We start from the raw sequence: 21,558 nt of genomic DNA, 5'->3' as shown, positions 1-21,558 counted from the left end.
AAAAATATTTTTAATTGAGATATTACTTAAAGTAAAATGCACACATCTTAATCGAGAGCTCAGTGAATTCTCATACACACCCATGTAATCACCATGCACACCTCAAGCTATAAAATATTACTTTTTGAACAATTCTTAATCTGTTTATTAATATCAGCCCTTTTGTTAATTACATGTAGCATTTTACATTTTTACTTCATGAAAATATACCCTTTCTTGGAAACAGATTCTAAGTACTTGGAGAACTTAAATTTCTTTTCCTTTTTCAAATTAATTTCATATTTCCTTCTGGATCTAGCACAAAACACGTATTTGTTTTAAGTAATTAATTTGTTGAATTAACGAAAGTATTCTGATGCTTTGTTTGAGATGGCAGAATGACAGAAGGCATAAATCTAAATACCTAAATTAATACACAGAACACAGAATCAAGCTCTACACACAAGCAAAACAGGGACTAAAAATTGCTGTTAATTACAAAAGGTTACATGTTCTACGTTCAAAATCACTGAAGATTCACAAGATGATAGACAAAATCATATCCTAAACAGTTCTGAAGTTGCACTTAATATTTTTTCAAGCTGCATATAGTTATGAAAATATTTCTATAGAACATGGGTCTTTCGGACTTCCCTGGTGGCGCAGTGGTTAACAATCCGCCTGCCAATGCAGGGGACAAGGGTTCGAGCCCTGGTCCAGGAAGATCCCACACGCCACGGAGCAACGAAGCCCGTGCGCCACGCACAACTACTGAACCTGCACTCTACAGCCCATCAGCCACAACTACTGAGCCTGCGCTCCAAAGCCCGCGACTATGTGCTGCAACTACTGAAGCCCACGCGCCTAGAGCCCGTGCTCTGCAACAAGAGAAGCCACCACAGTGAGAAGCCCGCGCACTGCAACGAAGAGTAGCCGCCGCTCGCCAAAAGCCCACGTGCAGCAACAAAGACCCAACACAGCCAAAAATAAAAACAAACAAATAAATATTTATTTTAAAAATAGAAAAGAAAAGAACATGGGTCTTTTTTCCATCTCCTCCATGAGCATGCCGCTCCCCCAGGTCAGGAATCTTTTTTTTTTGCTCACTGCTTTTCCTCAACACTTAGAACGGTGCCTGCTACAAAGGAGGCTCTCAATAAATGCTTGTGTTTTGTGTGTGTGTGTGGTTTTTTTGTTTGTTTGCTTGTTTTGTGTTTTGCCGCACCACCCAGCTTGCGGAATCTAAGTTCCCCGACCAAGGATTGAGCCTGGCCCCTTGGCAGTGAAAGCGTGGAGGCCTAACCACTGGACCGCCAGGGAATTCCCTCAATAGGTGCTTGTTGAGTGACTCTGAGCCTTCTCGTGAAGGGGTGGGCACAGCCTCAAGATCCTATGCACAGCTTCCCTTTTTTTGGCCCTGGGTCTGAGGCTGCAGCAGAATTGAGGGAAGCTCTTCCAGATTGCCTCAATCCCTGCCCACACTCTGCTCTGGCGTACTCTGAGATGGCTCCCCAGCCTCAGGCCCCGGACAGGATGCGGTATATCCATAGAATGTTAAGGATGTCCAGGACCAGCAATAGACAAGGTCATCACCCCTCGAATTTTAGAACCGTATCACAGTGCTGCCAGCTATATAGACTCCAGCCATGGCCACACCAGCAAGGCCACTGGTGAGCTTTGGGGGCAGCTCACCATACTCAGGAACCAACTGTGGACAGGAGGGGAGCGATCAGGAGTGAAGGAGAGGAAGGTGAATGCAAGAGAGCAGCAGGAAGGCCCTCACATGCCCCCCAGACCCAAGTGCCCCAAATTGACAAAAGGCTGTGACAGACACAGATGGGCATAGAATTCTACAAGGTAATGCAGCCTGTCCCGGGGCTGGAGAAAGAGGAGCGAAGGCAGTGGCAGGGTAATTAGTCGGGCATGCCGAAGGCAGTCACATGGGGCTGTCACAAGGGACCGTTTGCAGGCTTTAAAGGTTCGGGTGAGTTTCAGGAACATTCACCCATTCGTTTACTCATTTTTGTAGCTAACATCTATTAAGCACTTCCCATGTTCCAGGCTCCGTCTCTAATGCTGGGGACACCACACCAAACAAACAACCAAAATCTCCCTGTCCTCTTGGAGCTCATGGTAACCAAGCCCACAGGAGATGTTCAAAGCATGCGGGCAGGGTGGTGGGAGAGGTGGTGTCTCCAAGGGTCTTTATAGAAGCAGGAGAAGCCGAAGAGAGAAACTGCATGGTAACACGGGAACAACTGATCCCTGTTGTGGAGAATCACCACCAGGTCTGAAGGGAGCAGGGTTCAGAAGTGGACAGGGGATTGAGGGAATGTGACCCCCAGTCGCACGCAGCTGGATCCCATCTACCACAGAGCAGGTCAACAGAGTCATCAGCCACAGTCCATGGGATGGGAGGAGTGGGGGCACCACTGGACCCCCACCCTGGACATCTCTGGACAGGACAGCTGGGGGTCTGGTATGGAGGGGTCAAGGCCCAGGTCAGGGCTCCGCCTGGGCTGAGGTAGAGACAGACAGTGGGCTGGCCCATGAGGCTCCTTAGCTGGGCCAGCCTCACTCAGAGAACCTTCCCGGAGGGATATCTCCCTCCTCTGGACATCCTCAGCAGTGTCCAACCCCTTTCCCCATGCTGCCGACTCCCCACCCCTACAGGAGCATAGAATAGGGGTGAAGTGGAGAATGTCCACTTGGGCCCAGCTGACCCTTACAGAGTGAGGTTGATGTTGATTGTCTCCACAGAGAGCAGGTTGTACCAGCAAAGGGTACTGATGGCCAGGGAGAGGAGGATGGCGACACACCTGGGGAGGGGGCAAGGCAAATTAGGCCCCGCCCCTCTCTTCCGCGTGGCCCCGCCCCCTCACCACCTGGAGTCCCACTGGAGGAGTTTGCGTGAGTCCAAACTTGCTCCCAGGCTGGCGGGAGGCTGCTGAACGAGCTCTGGCTGAGCGCCTAGGAGCTCCTTTGGTGCAAGACGAAGCCAGGAGGCTGAACCACGGTGGGTGGAGGGGGAGGGCCGCCATAGAGACGGGTAGGGGTGGTTATTGAGCTGTGGCTGTGGCCACGTCCACGCCTCGGGCACCTCCTCTGCCCGGAGGCCCAGCTCCTACAACCAGCGGGGCAGGTGCCTGCTGCACCACCTCCAGTGTTGCCATACCCTGAGGCAAGGGAATTATCCGGGGATCACAGGTCTGCCGCACACAGGGGAGAAGAAGTAAAATCTGGGGACCCAGACGCTGCGTCTCTCACACACACTCCTGGGTACAACCAGCGTGAGTAGACCCTGGGAATCAGACACACAGCCACACACAGATACACTCGGGGAGCTACAAATACAGCGACAGCCCCCACTATGGTTGGGTGGACAGTCATACACAGAGGCATAGGGACACACCACTGTAACACACACAGACAGATCAACACAGTCATAATCGAGCAATATTGAGGCACGGTCATAGACACACAGTGCCACATACTGTCACACATCGATGGTGGGGGGCACCTACACAAGTCACACCCATACAAGTCAGAGACACATAGTGTTACAAACACATACCAATGGTTGGACACAACTACACAATGGAGTCCCACAACGTCAGAGACCAGCCCTGGCATGGTCAGACCTTTATACCATTGCTGGAACACAGAGTCACACACAGTCAGAGACACACAGGGTGCCATGAGCACAGCCATGCACACATGAAATCAGATTCATACGGTCACAGACACACACCGGTAGACACAATCACACACAGACCGATATGGGGTGTAACAGTCACATGCGTTTTCACAGTGGGACACAATCATTTATCCACAAGATGGGAACACATGAGGTGTCACAAACACAGTCATCAATCCACTGGTGTTCAGACATGCAATCACACTTGCATTATTGCATGGAACATCAAAGAAATGTTGACACACCTACTCCCAACCCTCAGAATTGTGGGACAAATTCCACAGCCTTACACACACACAAACGCCCAGAAGCTGGTACGATCACAGATGCACATGCAGCTAATAGCACGTGAACACACAAAGACACCCACACACCAACGTCCCAACTGGCCTGGCTCACACTGACACACACATGGGGGCCACACCTGACCTACGCTCACACAGCCACACACAAACCTACACACCTTTGCTTGAGTTCTAAGACACTACAAAGACACATGAAAACCTCCACACTCTATCACCCCAACACCACAGTCACACACACACACACACACAAAATCATGACAACACTACAGGACCCTCAGCTCTCCATGAGGGTGGCCCAAGGTGTCAAACCAGCCTCCATGCCCTTCCAGTGAGGGAGGTGGAGGGAGGTGTTAGGGTGAGTCCCCCATAATAACAATAGCATAGGGAATTCCCTGGTGGTCCAGTGGTTAGGATTCCTCACTTCCACTGCAGGGTACACAGGTTCCATCCCGGGTTGGGGTGGGGAGGGGCGGGGGGGGCGTGTGGAACTAAGATAGCACAAGCCGTGTGGTGAGGCCAAAACAAAAAACAAACAGGGCTTCCCTGGTGGCGCAGTGGTTGAGAGTCCGCCTGCTGATGCAGGGGACACGGGTTCGTGCCCCGGTCCGGGAGGATTCCACATGCCGCGGAGCAGCTGGGCCCGTGAGCCATGGCCGCTGAGCCTGCGCGTCCGGAGCCTGTGCTCCGCAACGGGAGAGGCCACAGAGGTGAGAGGCCCGCGTACCACAAAACAAACAAACAAAAACAAACAAAACAAACAAAAAATCCCCAGCATACACTTATATGGCTGTTCTGCATAAACTCAATTAAATCTCAAAAACAAAAAACAAAAAAAACCATGAGGTTATTATAATTGGCCCATTTCAGGGTTGAGACAATCGATGCACAGATGGGTTAAGCACTAGCCCAGACCCATAAAGCTAGATTAGCAGAGCCTGCCACCTTCCCTAGTGTTAGTGTCCAATCCTCAGTGCCTGGCTCAAATGTTTGTTGAACAAATGAAGGAATCCACATCACTTCCACCTTTAATATTTCATTCCCACATTTCAGGTGGGAAAACTGGGGCTGCCAGTAGGATTCACAGGCCCCACCCCCACCCCAAGTCCAGCCTCCCAGCCCGGAAATGGGGCAGTCACTCCTTCCCGAACCAAAACTCCTTAATTCCTAGGTATGAGACGCCGCTTGCCTCATTGAGGGCGGGGCCTGGCACATTACGAGGCGGGACCAAGGCCTTTCTACCTTCCTATTGGTGCTCCTCTCTTGGGGGAGGGACCTTTCGAAACCGGTGTTCTTGATTTGCTGTAGCCTTGGCGGCCCGTGACCCGGATAGTGCAACATGGCGGCGCCCAGCGGTAAGGTAGAACCGGCAGGGATTCCGCGGCCGGCCGCGTGAGTAGGTAGGTCGCGCATGGGGAGGCAAGCGCGAATATCTGGGCCCCGGGGCGGCCAGTTCTGTGCTGGCACTGCGGAAGGGTGGCCCCGGAGGGCCGCGGCTGCAGGGCCAGGGCACTGTGACCTTTCCGGGTACGGGGCGGGGATGTGCTGGAAAAAGCCGCCCTCTCTGTACCCGCCTCCCCACATCCCTAATCTCTAATTTTGCAGATGAGACTGCTGAGGCTCAGAGAGGTTAAAGCCTTCTTCCAAGGTCACGCCGCAAGTCATCAGCTAGGCTGGAATTGGATCCCGCGTCTGTCCCTTTCTCCGAAGGGACTCAAAATCCTGGCAGCCAGCCTCAGCTGTTGTAGGTACACCCTGCCTAGGGATTAAGATTTTTAGAAGTTTTGTAGAAATTTAGCTCTTCCCATTAACTGATATTTGCTGGGTACCCACCATATACCAGGCACTGTCCCAGGTCCTGGAGACGCAGCAATAAGGCACACAAAAATCCCCGAGCTCCCCGGGAAATCTCCCCGGGAAGCCAGACATTGAACAAATCAGAAGTAAATGAAACATGTGATTTCAGATGCTAATAATTGCTAAAAATACATTCATCAGGGTGACGGGACTTTAGATTGGGAGTGGGGCGTTGGTCAGGGAAGGCTTCTTATTTGACTATAGACCTGAATGACCAGAGACAGCTCTGGACTGATGGGAGCGGGTGTGGCGGGGGGGGGGGGGGGGGGGTGCGAGAAATTTACAGAAAGAGATGCAAGTTCAAAGGCTCTGAGGCTAGAATAAAGTCAGCTTGTTTAAGAAACGGTGTAGCTGGAGCTGCCAGTACTAAGAGTTGAGTTTGGAGGGGCGGACCCTGCCTGATTTTGTCTTGTGTGATATAACATTAGTGATTTTAGGCAGAGAACACTGAATTTACTTTACATTTAAAAAGCTCCCTCTGACCACTGGGGGGTGAACTGAGTGGAGGCAGGTAAGGAAAGAAGTGTGAGGCTGGGTAGGTGGAAAGAGGTCATGGACTGGAGTGGTGGCCTGCAGATGGAGAGAAATAGATGCATCTGAGGTGGATTTGGAAGCAGTCAACAGGAGTAGCTGATGGATTGGATGGGGGAGTGAGGGACACAGTGGACTCAGAATTCCCAGGTTTGTGGTCTGAATGACTGGGAATGGTGATGTCATTGGCTAGGATGAGGAAGAACAAGTTTCAGCAGGGATATAATTTGGAGCAACATAAGTTTGAGATGGCTGGGGAATACACCAAAGTGGCAGTTAGGTATGGAGGCTGGAGCTCATGGCATATATCATCATTTCTCAGACTTTAACACACAGAGGAGAAACCTGGACTTTTGTTAAAATGCAGATTCTGATTCAGCAGGTCTGGGTTAGGGCTGAGATTTTGCATTTCTAATAAGCTCCCAGATGATAATAACCAATGCAGCTGGTCCCTGGGACACACTTTGAATAGCAAAGGTTTAGATTAAAGTCTTAATCTCAGCTGCATGTTACAGTCATTTGAGTGCTTTAAAATGCTGATACCTGGGCCATGCCTCTAGATATTTGGATTCAGTATATCTGGGGTATGGCCTGGACAAGGGGATTTTTAAAGCTCCCTAGATTATTCTAATATGAACAAAGTTTAAGAACCATTAGAGCTGCCTACAGGAATACAGAGAGGAGAGGAACCTCTCTTGGAAGCTGAATGATGCCTTAGAGTAGCAGACAGATAAATTCAGAACGTGGGACTCTTTGCAGCCTTATTACTCAAAATGTGGTCTCCAGACTAGCAGCATCAGCATCACTTGGAAGTTTGTTAGAGGTATGGTCTTTGGCTCCACCCCAGACCCACTGAATCAGAATCTGCATTTTAACAAGATCTTTGGTGATTCATCTGCAAATTCAAGTTTGTAAACATTGCAAACTTTAGAGAAGGAAGCAGGTCTTACTGAATGGTTGAGAAATAGACCTGGGTACTAGGAAGAAAATCAAGAGTGTCAAGGTGGGAGGAGGACCTCACCTATGCCAAATCCTTCTGAGAAATTGAGCAAAATGAGCCAAAGAAATGGCTCACTGGCTTTGTTAAATGTAGAAGACACAAGGGGTCTTTACAGGAGTGGTGTCAGTGGAGTGGTTGGGGCAGCAGCCAAGTTGGAGAGAGTGAGGAGGGAACACAGCGTGCAGACATCTCTTGGGAGAAGCTGTGCTATAAATGGAGCAGAGATGTGGAGCAGAGGCGGAAGAAGATGCTAGAGAAAGTTTAAACAGTGATAAAAGTGATCCAAATACTTCCCAACTCATTTTATGAGGCCAGCATTACCCTGAAACTAAACCAAACAGACACGACAAGAAACGAAAACTACAGACCAATATCCCTTATGAACATGGATACAAAAATCCTCAACAAAATGTTAGCAAACCAATTTTAGCAACATATAAAAAGAATTATACACTATGACCAAGTGGAATTTGCCCGAGGAATGCAATATGAGTTTAACATTTGAAAATCAGTTAATGTAATACACCATATTAATAGACTAAAGGACAAAAAGCACATGATTAGTTTGATAGAAGCAAAAAAAAAAGCATTTGACAAAATCTGATGCCCTTTCTTATAAAAATACTCAGCATCTAGCAATGGAAAGGAATTTCCTCAACCTGATAGGTCATCTGTGAAAAACCCACAGCTGACATCGTATTTAATGATGAAAGACTAGATGCTTTCCCCGCTAAGATCAGGAACAAGACAAGGATGTGCACCCTGGCCACTTCTATTCAACACTGTACTGGAGGTCCAGCACGGACACTTGGGCAAAAAAAAGAAATAAAAGGCATCCAGATTAGACAGGAAGAGGTAAAACTGTCTATGTTTGCAGATGACATGATCTTGTATGTAGACAATCTCAGGGAATCCAATTAAAAAAAAAAAACTATTAGGACTAATGCAAGTTCAGCAGGGTTGCAAGATACACGATCAACACATAAAAATAAATTGTGTTTCTGTACGCTAGCAATGAACAATGTGAAAATGAAATTATACAGTAGCTTCATAAAGAATAAGATACAAATAAATTTAACAAAAGAAGTAAAGGACTTCTACACGGAAAACTGTAAAACATCGTTGAGAGAAATTAAAGATCTAAATTAATGGAGAGGTATCCCATGTTCATGGATCAGAAGATAATATTATTAAGATACCAGTATTTCCCAAACTGTTCTACAGATTCAACACAATCCCTACCAGAATCCCAGCTGGATTTTTTCCAGAAATTGACAGCTGATTCTAAAATTTATATGTAATAGTGAGGGATCCAGAATAGCCAAATAATATTGTAAAAGAAGAACAAAATAGGAGGACTTAACACTTCCCAATTTCAGAACCTACAAGCTACAATAATCACAACAGTGTGGTATTGGCATAAGGCTCAACATATAGATCAACAGAATTAAATTGAGAGCCCAAAAGTAAACCCTTACATTTATGGTCAATTGATTTTCAACAAGAGTGACAATGAGAAAAAAATAGTCTCTTCAACAAATAGTACTAGGACAACTGGATATCTACATGAAATGAACCCCTTCCTCACACCATTCACAAAGATTAATTCAAAATGGATCAGAGGGGAATTCCCTGGTGGTCCAGTGGTTAGGACTCTGAGCTTCCACTGCAGGGGGCATGGATTCCATCCCTGGTGGGGCAACTAAGATCCCTACAAGCCACAAGGTGTGGCCAAAACAAACAAACAAAACGTAGGAGTAAATCTTCATGACCTTGGGCCAGGCAATGGTTTTTTAGATAAAACATAAAAAAAAGCAAAAGCAAAGCTACAAAAGTAAAACAGAAATTGGATTTCATTGGAATTAAACATTTGTGCTGCAAACAATAACATCAGGAAAGCGAAAGACAATTCAAAGAATGGGAGAAAGTATTTGTAAATCATAAGCTTCTAGTATCCAGAATATATAAACAACTCAATAATAAAAAGATAAATAACCTAATTTTTAAATGGACAAAGGATCTAAATAGACATTTCTCTGAAGAAGATACACAATGGCCAATAAACCCATGAAAAGATGCTCATCATCATTAACTTTTAGGGAAATGCAAATCGGAACCACAATGAGATACCACTTGACACCCATTAGGATGTCTGTAATCAAAAAGAAAGACAACAGCAAGTATTGGCAAGAATGCAGAGAAATTGGAACTCTTATACATTGCTGGTGGGGATGTAAAGTTGTGCAGCCACTTTGGAAAACACTTTGGCAGTTTCTCAAATGATTAGACATAGAGTTACTATATGTCCCAGCAATTTGATTTCTAAGTATATACCCAAGGGAAGTGTAAACATGTGTTCATACAAAAGCTACACAAGTGTTCATAGCAGCAATAGTCATATAGTCAAAAAGTGGGAAGAACTGCAAGTGTTCATCAATGGAATGGGTAAATAAAATATGGTTAAATCCATATAATGAAAAAATTTTGGCAATTAAAAGGAATGAAGTCTGATACATATTACAATGTGGATAAACCTTGAAAACATGTTAAGTGAAAGAAGGCAGTCACAAAAGAGCCCACATTATATGATTCCATTTATATGAAATTCCCAGAGTAGGCAAATTTATAGACACTAGATTAGGGGTTGCCTAGGGTTGAGGGTGAAGGGAAATAGAGGGACTGCTAATGGGTATAGGTGGGTTTTTTTTGGGGGGGTGACAAAAGTGTTCTAAAATTAGATTTAGTGATGGTTGCACAATTCTGTGAATATACAGTTGACCCTTGAACAATGTAGGGGTTAGGGGTGCCGACCCTCCTCACAGTTAAAAATCCAAATATAACTTTATAGTCCGCCCTTCATATCCACGGTTCCACATCCTAAGATTCAACCAACCACAGGTCGTGTAGTACTGTAGTACGTATTTACTGAAAAAAAAATCAGCGTGTAAGTGGACCCATGCAGTTCAAAGCAGTGTTGTTCAAGGGTCAACTACTGAAAACACATTGGATTTTATACTTAGGTTCAACTGTATGGTACACAAATAAAGCTGTTAAACAAAACAGAATGATCTGGTAGGGAGGGGGACGAATGCAGGAGCAAATTCCTCAAGATAGTGAAGGGTTTGGCCCAGAAGAACAGGGACCTTTGATTGTAACAGTCACTTCTGCTCCACCTTGTGCATGCAGTCTGGGACGTGACCTCTGCCCAAGAGAGGGGTCTCATTGCCTTTAGCGGGTGGGGTACCAGGCTGATGCTCTTTCTTCTCTCTTTCTAGGTGGTTGTCCGACAGGCAAAGGCATGAGCTGGGCCCAAGCCATCCTGCTGGCCCGGGGCCTCTCTCGGGGCTGGGGAGGTATCTGCAGCACTGCCCTCACCGGAGCCCCCTTCTCTCAGGTGACTGCCAGTCATGGGGTGGAGAGAGGCAGGCAGGCCTGGGATTTGCTCACAATCCCTCCCAGTGATCCCTCCCAGTGAAGCCAGCTCGGGGTGGCGGGGGTGGGGGTGGGGGGGTCTGGGCTGGCCTGTCTGCTCTGAGGGCCAGTTGAATGTCTCTTCTTATTTTAAGAAGTGTTGGTGTGCCCATGAGTGAGGGGCTTGAATTTGAAATCAAGAAGGTCTGAGCTAAGTAGATTTGGGTGGTGACTCTGGGTGACTCCTGTATTCACTTGTAAAGATGTGAATTGAATTTCGTTCCCTTACCCTAAGTGACCAGGCTGATCAACGGCCATAAATTATAACAAGGATGGTGATGATGGTGACAATATTAATAGCTCCCTTATTGAGCACTTCCTCTGGGCCAGGCCCTGTGCTATGCATTTCATTTGCATTATCTCATTTGTGGTGTCTCCCCTTCTTTGGAGCATTCTAGAGCTTCTTTTCTGCTTTCTGCCCTAGGCACATACCACCTGTAGTATTAGTTTCCTACACTTTCACTTTATTTATTTTTTTAAAATATAAATTTATTTATTTATTTTTGGCTGCGTTGGGTCTTCGTTGCTGCGCACAGGCTTTCTCTAGTTGCAGCAAGTGGGGGCTACTCTTCATTGCGGTGCGCAAGCTTCTCATTGCGGTGGCTTCTCTGTTGCGGAGCACTAGCTCTAGGTGCGTGGGCTTCAGTAGTTGTGGCACACAGGCTTAGTAGTTGTGTCACACGGGCTTAGTTGCTCTGCGGCATGTGGGATCTTCCCGGACCAGGGCTCGAACCCGTGTCCCCTGCATTGGCAGGCGGATTCTTTTTTTTTTTTTTTAATAGAGAACAGGAGTATTTATTTATTTATTTATTTATAAATTTATTTATTTTTATTTTTGGCTGTGTTGGGTCTTCCTTTCTGCGCAAGGGCTTTCTCTAGTTGTGGCAAGCGGGGGCCACTCTTGATCGCGGTGTGCGGGCCTCTCACTATCGCAGCCTCTCTTGTTGCAGAGTACAAGCTCCAGACGCGCAGGCTCAGTAGTTGTGGCTCACAGGCCTAGTTGATCCGCGGCATGTGGGATCTTCCCAGACCCGGCCTCGAACCCGTGTCCCCTGCATTAACAGGCAGATTCTCAACCACTGCACCACCAGGGAAGCCCTGGGAGGCGGATTCTTTACCACTGTGCCACTTTAAATGAATGCCTTTTTTAAAAAAAAACATCTCCTTACCTAAGCAGGATATTGGGATGGCTATTGGGTGCAGCAGAACAGAGGGCTTCAATCTCAGCTGTGCTGCTTTGCTGCTGTGTGGCACCAGGCATCTTGTTTCATCTCCCAGGGCCTCAGTTTCCTCATCTGTAAAATGGGTACACGAAGAGGCACTTCTTCAATGGACAGTTGAGAAGAGTAAATGAGCCTCACTCTCAGAAAGTACTCAACAATGCCTGGAACATAAGAATATTCCGTAAGGGACTTCCCTGGTGGTCCAGTGGTTAGGACTCTGTGCTCCCACTGCAGGGGGCCCAGGTTCGATCCCTGGTCGGGGAACTGAGATCCCTCAAGCCACACAGCCCGGCCAAAAAAAAAAAAAAAAAAAAATTCTGTAAATGTTAGCTCTTATTAGCCATATATTTGAAAAGATGCCTTATGTATAACCATTCTAATTTAAACATTCAATTTAAATGAAAGTAAATCTATTAGGGTACCATCTAGAGCAGGGGTTGGCAAACTTTTTCGTAAAGGGTAAGACAGTGAATGCTTTTGGCTTTGTAGGCCATGTGGTCTCTGTCACAACTACTCAACACTGCCACTGCAGCACAAAGCAGCCCCAGACCAGACATAATGAAGGCATATGGCTGTGTTCCAATAAAACTTTATTGACAAAAGCAGGCAGCTGACTGGATTTGCCCCACAGACTGTAGTTTGCCAACTTCTGTTCTAGAGGGATCTGACCTGCTCCCAGCAGCATACACTCCCCACTCTGGGGAACAAGATCTCCTTGACCCAAGGGAGGTACCATCATAATAGATGGGGAGAGAGGCCTGAGCATTAGAGTGGGTTGTGGGTATCACCAGGTGGAGGACAGTCACGCTGAGGCTCCTGCTGACTCCAGAATCTGCATTTTCTTTTTTCAACTCAATTTTTTTTTTGGTTTTTTTTGGGCCATGCCACGTGGCTTGTGGGATCTTAGTTCCCTGACCTGGGATTGAACCCAGGCCCTCAGCATTGAAAGCATGGAGTCCTAACCACTGAATTACAAGGGAATTCCCTCAACTCAGTTTTTGAAATCTATCTTTTAAATAGGTAATTACAACAGACAATATAGTTCAAAATTCAAAAAGTTCTGAGGCTGTACCGTGACAAGGGTCTCTCTCTCTCTTGCCTGGCCACCGCTTAGCTCCCTTCTCTAGAGGCAAGATGTTGCCTGCTTATTGTATTTCCTTCCAGAGATGTTTTTCACAAAAGCAAAAAATATGTATCCATACAGTCGATTCTCATTATTCACAGTAACATTCTAGAAAGTCACTGCATACGCTGAATTAGCGAATACCAAACCATTGCTGCCAGGGGAGATACGGGATAAGGTTCCTGTGAGCCTCAGGTCGTAACATTTTCATCAACCAATCAGTCATAACATTGTTGTATGTGTGTTTCTGTTTAAAGACATCCTATTTAATATAGATTTTTGATTCATTAACATTGAACCCACGGCCAACAGCACTATAACTCATGCCTGAGCTTACCTACCACATGTATCTTCTCTAAGGAACAGCAGGGCCTTCTTGCACGTAGGAGCACTAGGCAGGCTTAGGGGTCCTTTTCAACCACAAATCAACAAAAAAGATGCAGAAAACATACACTAAATAAACCTCTAGGGACTTCCCTGGTGGCACAGTGGTTGAGAATCCACCTGCCAACGCAGGGGACACGGGTTCAAGCCCTGGTCTGGGAAGATCCCACATGCTGCGGAGCAACTAAGCCCATGTGCCACAACTACTGAGCCTGCATTCTAGAGCCTGTGAGCCACAACTACTGAGCCTGCGCTCTAGAGCCTGTGAGACACAACTACTAAAGCCCACATGCCTAGCGCCTGTGCTCTGCAACAAGAGAAGCCACCGCAATGAGAAGCCTGTGCACCTCAACGAAGGGTAGCACCCGCTCACCACAACTAGAGAAAGCCCGCGCACAGCAACGAAGACCCAACACAGCCAAAAATAAATAAATAAAAATTTTAAAATAATAATAAATAAACCTCTAAAAGGACACTCGTTGGGAATTCCCTGGCGGTCGAGCGGTTAGGACTCAGTGCTTTCACCGCCGGGAACCCAAGTTCGATCCCTCGTTGGGGAACTAGTTCCTGCAAGACATGCAACACAGACAAAAAAATAAAACAAAGTAATATAAAATAAAAGGACACTTGTTGACAGCATGGGGGCTGATACAAGAAGGCCAAGCATTGCCTTGTTCCATCTCAGCTGGGAATATAGGCGCTGGGCAACTCAACTTTCCACCCCCCTGCACGTGTCTGCAAATGGCCAGAAAGTGCCAAGAGTTTTGGCTTTGGGAGTATAAATGAATTTTAGCAAGTAGGCAACTTTGCAAACATGGAATTCGCAAATAATGAGGACCAACTATATATAAGCTGTTGTTGTTTTCTTTTTTTTACACAAATGGGAAGCTACTGTACACACCGTTTCACACCTTGTTTTTTTTTCATTTAATGGTATACCCTGGAGCTCACTCCAGGTCACACAAGACCTCCTCAGTGCGCCTTACAGCGGTAGGTGCTCCTTGTCCAGGTGCTTGGCCATTTGCTAAATTATTTCCTTGCCGATGCACATTTGGGCCATTTCCACTGACGCAGCAGACGAACAAAAGTCATTTGGTGCAGGTGCTTTTAGAGCTATCCGATTTAAATACCAGATGCAGGATTGCTGCGTCAGAGGGTGTGTGTCTGTCATCGTGGTGAACATTGCCTCCGTCAGGGCGTTACCATTGCTCTCTCACACTTTGTGATGGTGCCTGATCATGGGTCTGTAACGCGCGCAGCACACTTCTTCAGTGGCCCTTAGGGAGGCCTGCTGGCACCTTTCTCAGCAAAGAGCCAGTGCGGCAGTCCCCCAGGGGCACTGGGAGACCCACATTCCAGCAGTGGTTCTCTATCCGCAGGTGACGCCCCAGGCCCCGCGGGGCCTCCACTGCAGCACAGCCGCCCACAACCCTGACTCGCCGCTGGTCCCACGCCCACCCGAACCCCAGAGGGGGCTGGTCAAGGCCCTGGCACCCCATGAGGAGCTGTTTAGGCAGGCGCCAGATGGGGTGCGGGACAAGGCGAGCTTCGTGCAGGCGGTGCAGAACTTTACGCAGTACAACGTGCACAAGCGGGGCCACGTCGACTTCATCTACCTGGCCCTGCGCAAGATGCGGGAGTACGGCGTCGAGCGGGACCTGGCTATCTACAACCTGCTGCTTGACATCTTCCCCAAGGAGGTCTTCCGGCCTCGCAACATCTTCCACAGCATCTTCCTCCACTACCCACGGCAGCAGGAGTGCGGGATCGCTGTCCTGGAGCAGATGGAGAACCACGGTGAGGCCAGCAGGCCAGCTCAGGCAGGGGCGGGGGCCACCTCCCTCTCCAGGGTCTCGGGGCCCTCCATGGCTCCTTGGCTCTGACTCGTCTCCTCTCTGTCTCTCTGTCTGGCTTCCTCCTCTGCGCGCCCACCCCCATCTCTTGCTCATCTCTCTCTCCCAACATCCCTTCCCTCTTCTGCCCCCTCCCTGAGGCTCAGCCTCCATCTGCCTGGCACAGGGGTGATGCCCAACAAGGAGACGGAGTTCCTGCTCACTCAGATATTTGGGCGCAAAAGCTACCCCATGCTCAAGTTTGTGCGCATGAAGCTGTGGTTCACCCGCTTCAAGAATATCAACCCCTTCCCCGTGCCCCGGGACCTGCCCCAGGACCCAGTGGACCTGGCCAGATTGGCCCTGCGGCACATGGAGCCCGACCTCAGTGCCAGGGTCACCGTCTATCAGGTATCCACCCTGTCCACATCCTCGGCCGCCTCTGTGGCAGGGCCCCCTTCAGTAAGCCCAAGTGATTGTGGTGAGACAGGCCGTGATTCGCTGGCAGAACCTCCGCTAGAGTCCAGGGCCCTTGGCACAGCTTGACCTCTGACCTCGGCCCCTCTCCCCACATTCACTGTATTCCGGGCATGGCTTTCTGTTCCTTGAGCAGTCTGTGGCAGCTCCCCCCTGAGGCCTTTGTGCTTGCTGTTCCCTCTGCCAGGAACACCCTTCCTCCGGGACTTCACTTCCTTCAGGTCTGAGTTCCACCGACCTTTCCTCAGGACCTCTTTCCTGACCACCCTGGCTGAGCCTGGTTCCCTGTGACTCAGTTTCACCTGTGTCTCCCAAGGCCCAGCACAGGTTCTGGCACAAAGCGGACGTTCCACAGCTGTTTGTCGAATGACTAAATGAAATATTCCCCATATCCTGGGGGCTGTGGGAGCCCAAAAGGGAGCAGGGAGGGCTTCCTGGAGGAGGTGAGGGTGAGCTGGGCGCAGGCAGAACAGAAGAGGGGAGGAGAGCATTCCAGGCAGAGGGAGCAGCATGGGCCAGGGCTCGAGGGTGGCTGGGAGTGGCTGGAGATGCTGAAAGGGCTTCCTTTGGCCGGAGCAGGGAGTTGGGGTGAGAGAGAAGAGGCATGTAGGACACCGGGTTAGTAATGAGAGGGCCACGGGGAGGTTTTAAGAAGAGGAGGGTTGGGGTGCAAGTCAAGTTTCTGGAAGGATTTGCGCCTTTGAAAGCGCCCCCTGGCGGCCGTGTGGATGGTGTTGGATTGGGGGCAAGGCGAAGAGGACAGAGGGGCTAGGAGAGTGGTGATGCGGTGTCCCAGTGAGAGAACATATTGCAGAGGAAGTGCAGTTTTTAACTCATTTCTTCGTTTTTTAAAGTAATGCATTAAAAGGAATTCCCTGGTGGTCCAGTGGTTAGGACTCTGCGCATTCACTACTGAGGGCCTGGGTTCCATTCCTGGTCAGGGAACTAAGATTCCACAAGCCGGGCGGCATGCCACCACACACACCCCCCCTAAAAAAAGTAATGCATTAAAAAGCCAAACAGGGAACTGCACGGGTTCAATCCCTGGTCAGGGAACTAAGATACTGCAAGCCCATACGGCACAGCGGGGAAAAAAAAAAAGCCAAATGGTACACAAGAACACACAGTGAAGAGTTCCCCTCTCCTACCCTGACCCTTTAGCCCCCAGGCTACTTCCCCAGAGGTGACCACTTCCATGTCTCCTTCCCAAGAGATCTATGCATTTGCATGCAGATGTATACTTTTTTTTTTGCATATATATCCTTTGTATTTAAATATCCCTTTTTTCCCCTGTTTCATTATTAAAAGTGCATACAGAAGGGTTGAAAACATGGTAAAATGATCACCTACACCACCTAGATTTTTTTAAAAACTTTATTGAAGTATAGTTGATTTACAATGTTGTGTTAGTTTCTGGTGTACAGCAAAGTGATTCAGTTATATATATATATGTTTACATATATATTTTTTCAGATTCTTTTCCATTATACTTTATTACAAGATCTTGAATATAGTTCCCTGTGCTATACAGTAGGACCCTGTTGTTTGACACCACCTAGATTTAGAATGGGAACAATCCAAGTATCTATCAAGAGGGACTTGTCCATGTCCACTGTGGCACCTCAATCAGACTGGTGAAAAAAGTGAAAGGGTGAAGCATGCACAGTGGTGTAGTAAGCCACCTAAAGTGTGAGAAGGGAGGAGAAATAAAAAGGCATATAGCTATTTGTTTATTTTCACAAGAATAAATAATGCAGGGAATTCCCTGGCGGTCCAGTGGTTAGGACTTAGAGCTCTCACTGACAAGGGCCCGGGTTCAATCCCTGGTCGGGGAACTAAGATCACGCAAGCCAGGCGGCATGCCCAAAAAATAAAAAAATTTAAAAAATAAGTAATGCAAAGATAAGTCAGATATGGATAAAAATGGTCATCTCTGGGTGGGCAGAGGAGATAGGGATAGAGAGAAAAGAATGGGAGGGAGACATCTATTTAATATGGGTTGGCTTCTAAACTATGGAAATGTTTAGTCTATCAAAAATATATATAGGGCTTCCCTGGTGGCGCAGTGGTTGAGAGTCCGCCTGCCAACGCAGGGGACATGGGTTCGTGCCCCGGTCTGGGAAGATCCCATGTGCCATGGAGCGGCTGGGCCCGTGAGCCATGGCCGCTGAGCCTGCGCGTCCGGAGCCTATGCTCCGCAACGGGAGAGGCCACAACAGTGAGAGGCCCGCGTACCGCAAAAAAAAAAAAAAAAAAAAAAAAAAAAAAAAATATATATATATATATATATATATATATATATATATAAAATCAAAAAAGAGGGGAAAGAACCCACCAAAGTTGAAAACAAACATATGTGGCTAAATATCCAATTGACAGCATAACCAGTGAGAGAAGAAAATTCTGAGTCACTGTTGTCTGACATCCTTAGTGGCCTGCATTCTGAGAATCCTGAACTTAATCCCCTAGCGTTATGGTCAGCTGTAATATCATAATCATTTATGTATATTGATGGATAAGTCAAATAAGCATGTGTATTACTTGTAATAGGAGCCAAGATTTTGACTGTGAGAGAAAAAGATATACAATGTTAGAAAAAATGTTATTTTAATATTAAAAATAACGAGAGAGGCCCACTTACCGCAAAAAAAAAAAAGAAAAATTAAGTATTGGACTTTTTTTTCTTGATGTGGACCATTTTTAAAGTCTTTATTGAATTTCTTACAGTATCGCTTCTGTTTTATGTTTTGGTGTTTTGGCCGCAAGGCATGTGGGATTTTAGTTCCCTGACCAGGGATCAAACCCACATCCCCTGCATTGGAAGGCAAAGTCTGAACCACTGGACCGCCAGGGAAGTCCCAAAGGAGTCCATTCTTTTTAACCTGAAAGGGTGGAGGATATGTGTGCCAACAGTTGTCCACTCACAGGTATTTCGGTCAGAGTATGTGCATTTTTTCAAAAATGCACTTCATTTAGTTTTGGTTTTTGTTTTTTAGCCATGCTGCTTGACTTGCAGGATCTTGGTTCCCCAACCAGGGATTGAATCTGGGCCACAGCAGTGAAAGTGTCGAGTCCTAACCACTGGACCACCAGGGAATTCCCTCATTTAGTTTTTTGTTTTTTGTTTTAAAAGGCTTTTTTTTTTGATGTGTAACATTATTTTTTTTAATCTTTATTAAATTTGTTACAATATTGCTTCTGTTTTATGTTTTGATTCTTTGGCCGCAAGGCATGTGGGATCTTAGCTCCCCAACCAGGTATCGACCCACACCCCCTGCACTGGAAGGTGAAGTCTTAACCACTGGACCGCCAAGGAAGTCCCTCATTTAGTTTTTAAAATCACATTTCAGAGTGTAAAATTAGAAAGCTACAAAAGGCTATTCTTTCCCTCCCTGCCCTCCACAGAGGCAAATGCTGTGACTTGCTTCTTGTGTCTCCTTCCTGGCATATTCTGTTTGCATGAAATTCTTTTCCTTTTTTAAATTTCACATGCACTGAGCACTTAGCATGTACCAGGCATCGTTCTCGGCATTTTAGAACCATCTCAACTAAGTGCTGTTATTGCCCCCATTTTGAACTGGGGAAACTGAGGCACACGGTGACTTAGCCAAAGTCATGCAGACAGTGGCAGAGCCGGGATTTTAACGCAGGTGGGCCAGCTCCAGGGTTCCCTCCATGTGAGTATATCCAGGGTCAGTGGCTCTTACCCAATTAGATAGAAGCAAGAAGGCGGTGGGCTCGAGTGATTGTTGGAGGCCCAGTAGACAGACCCAAGAGGGGTCCTGAATTCACTGGAATCCCCATTTCTCTCTCCCGGGCTCCTCCGTAGGGGCTGTGGGGGCTGCAAGCTTCCACTCCGACTTTCCTTGCAGATGCCTTTGTCCAAAGACTCCACAGATGCCACGGATCCCACGGAGCCCCACATCGTAGGTAAGGTCCTGCGGAGGGAAGGAGGGAGGGAGCGAGCGCCGGGTTCTCAGCAGGCCTGCTGGGTGGGCTCCCTGGGCCTCTGGGCATAGCCCCTCAGCCAGGACGCCCCGGGAATGTGTGTCTCCACATCAGGAATCCAGAGTCCTGATCAGCAGGCCGCCCTGGCCCACCACGACCCAGCCCGCCCGATCTTCGTTGAGGGTCCCTTCTCCCTGTGGCTTCGAGACAAATGCGTCTATTACCACATCCTCAGAGCTGACTTGCTGCCCCCCGAGGAGAGGGTGAGGGCCCAAAGTGGGAGTCGGGGGTGGTAAGAGTGAGTTGGCTCAAAGGTGGGGAGGGGGGTGGGGGTACGGGAGGGCAGGGGCCGGGGGAGAGGCGGCAGGTGGCTGCAACATCCTGGGCCTCTGCCTGCACCTCCGCGGGCCCCCACCCCCACCCTCGGGTTAGGAAGTAGAGGAGATTCCAGAGGAGTGGAACCTCTACTACCCGATGCAGCTAGACCTGGCCTACGGGAGGAGCAGCTGGGATGACTACGAGTTTAACATCGATGAAGGTAAAAACTGGGATGGGTAGGATTCTGAACACTGCACGGGATGGGGTGCCACCTCTGGAGTCGAGGGATGGGGCCCAGGCCGAGACCTAGTCCAGTTACACACACACACACACACACACACACACACACACACACACACCCACCCACCCACCCACCCACCCACCCACCACCACCACCACCACCACCACCACCACCACCACCACCACCACCCCACCACCTCGCCCCACGAAAGCACAAAACTCACCACTCAGGGGCTCCAGACCTGTCAGCCCTCAAACATCCTCCTTCAAACGTTTATGGAGCACCTCTGTGCTGGCTACTGGGCGTGACCAGGACAGGCCCAGTCCCTTCCCTCAGGCCAGCGGTGGATCAGACAAGTTACAGTCTTGGGGAGGAGCACACAACTCAGCCTCAGGTGGGAGTCAGGAGGATTTCCTGGTGGAAACTTGAGCCAGGAGGTGTCACCTAGGTGAAGCATGGGACAGGCAGGCTAGGCAGAGCATGTGCAAAGGCTTGGAAACACAGAAAAGGACAAAGGGAGCTTAAAGCCCCCATCCTTGGCCTGGAAGGGATGTGGGCTTGAGGGGGCTGCTCCAGTCCCTACTGCACAAACTGAGGGCCTGTCTCTCCTGACAGTGGAGGAAGGCCCTGTCTTCGCCATATGCATGGCGGGTGCTCATGACCAGGCCACGCTGGCCAAGTGGATCCAGGGCCTGCAGGAGACCAACCCAACCCTGGCCCGCATCCCGGTGGTCTTCCGCTTGTCAGCGTCCTCCGGGGAGCTCCTGGCATCCTCCTCAGGGCTGGAGGAGACACCCCTGACCCCACCCGAGGGCCGGGAAGAAGAGGAAAACAATCAGCAGCGACAGCAGCAGAGCCAGAGCTGAGCCTAAGCAGTCACAGGAGCACAGGCGGTGGACTGGTGTGAAAGCATGAGATGACCTCTTAGTGTACAGCAAATAAAAGTTTTCCGGCTTGGGGCTGCCTTGCCTCCTCTCTGGCAGTGTAGCGTCCCTGCCCCTTTAATGCCTGGTGTTACGTCTTTTCAAGTGATGGAAACATCATCCAGAACTGACCGGTCGAGCCGCTCGCCTTCCGTCCGCCTTTTCTGGACAGCTCCCACCCTTCCTTTGTCATCCCCACAATTCATTCAGGATAAAGGTGCGGAGGAAGAAGCCCCCATCACCCCAGGGTCT

The 21,558-nt window shown here is 48.5% G+C and overlaps 1 protein-coding gene, 1 long non-coding RNA gene and 1 other non-coding gene across 7 annotated transcripts; 2 read left to right on the top strand and 1 right to left on the bottom strand.

The window, feature by feature from the left end:
• Positions 1 to 5,292: 5,292 nt before the first annotated feature.
• On the top strand, positions 5,293 to 21,411 carry ECSIT (ECSIT signaling integrator). 4 transcript variants are annotated; one of them, XM_060007807.1, is made up of 9 exons: positions 5,293 to 5,378; positions 5,584 to 5,722; positions 10,642 to 10,760; positions 14,947 to 15,364; positions 15,587 to 15,810; positions 19,749 to 19,806; positions 19,939 to 20,087; positions 20,305 to 20,362; positions 20,999 to 21,411. In XM_060007807.1, the coding sequence occupies exons 2-9, from the start codon at positions 5,584 to 5,586 to the stop codon at positions 21,247 to 21,249; spliced, it is 1,416 nt and encodes a 471-aa protein (XP_059863790.1). In that variant the 5' UTR covers positions 5,293 to 5,378; the 3' UTR covers positions 21,250 to 21,411. The 4 variants fall into 4 exon arrangements, with proteins under 4 accessions (XP_059863790.1, XP_059863789.1, XP_059863791.1 ...); XM_060007806.1 differs by having other exon boundaries at positions 20,257 to 20,362; positions 20,999 to 21,409; XM_060007808.1 differs by lacking the exon at positions 5,584 to 5,722 and having other exon boundaries at positions 5,295 to 5,378; positions 20,257 to 20,362; positions 20,999 to 21,410.
• On the top strand, positions 12,252 to 12,324 carry TRNAG-CCC (transfer RNA glycine (anticodon CCC)). The gene has a single exon. It is a non-coding gene; the product is annotated as a tRNA-Gly (tRNA).
• Positions 15,219 to 20,988, bottom strand: LOC132422805 (uncharacterized). Of its 2 annotated transcripts, none has more exons than XR_009518889.1 (3): positions 20,607 to 20,988; positions 19,584 to 19,814; positions 15,219 to 15,342 (listed from the first exon to the last, which is right to left on the bottom strand). It is a non-coding gene; the product is annotated as an uncharacterized lncRNA (long non-coding RNA). The 2 variants fall into 2 exon arrangements; XR_009518888.1 differs by lacking the exon at positions 15,219 to 15,342 and adding an exon at positions 17,021 to 17,558.
• Positions 21,412 to 21,558: the final 147 nt, after the last annotated feature.

This window comes from Delphinus delphis, chromosome 3, assembly GCF_949987515.2.
Source record: "Delphinus delphis chromosome 3, mDelDel1.2, whole genome shotgun sequence".
NCBI classification, from domain to species: domain Eukaryota; kingdom Metazoa; phylum Chordata; class Mammalia; order Artiodactyla; family Delphinidae; genus Delphinus; species Delphinus delphis.
Note: the sequence above shows the minus strand (reverse complement) of the source record. Positions and strands in the feature narration are given on the sequence as shown.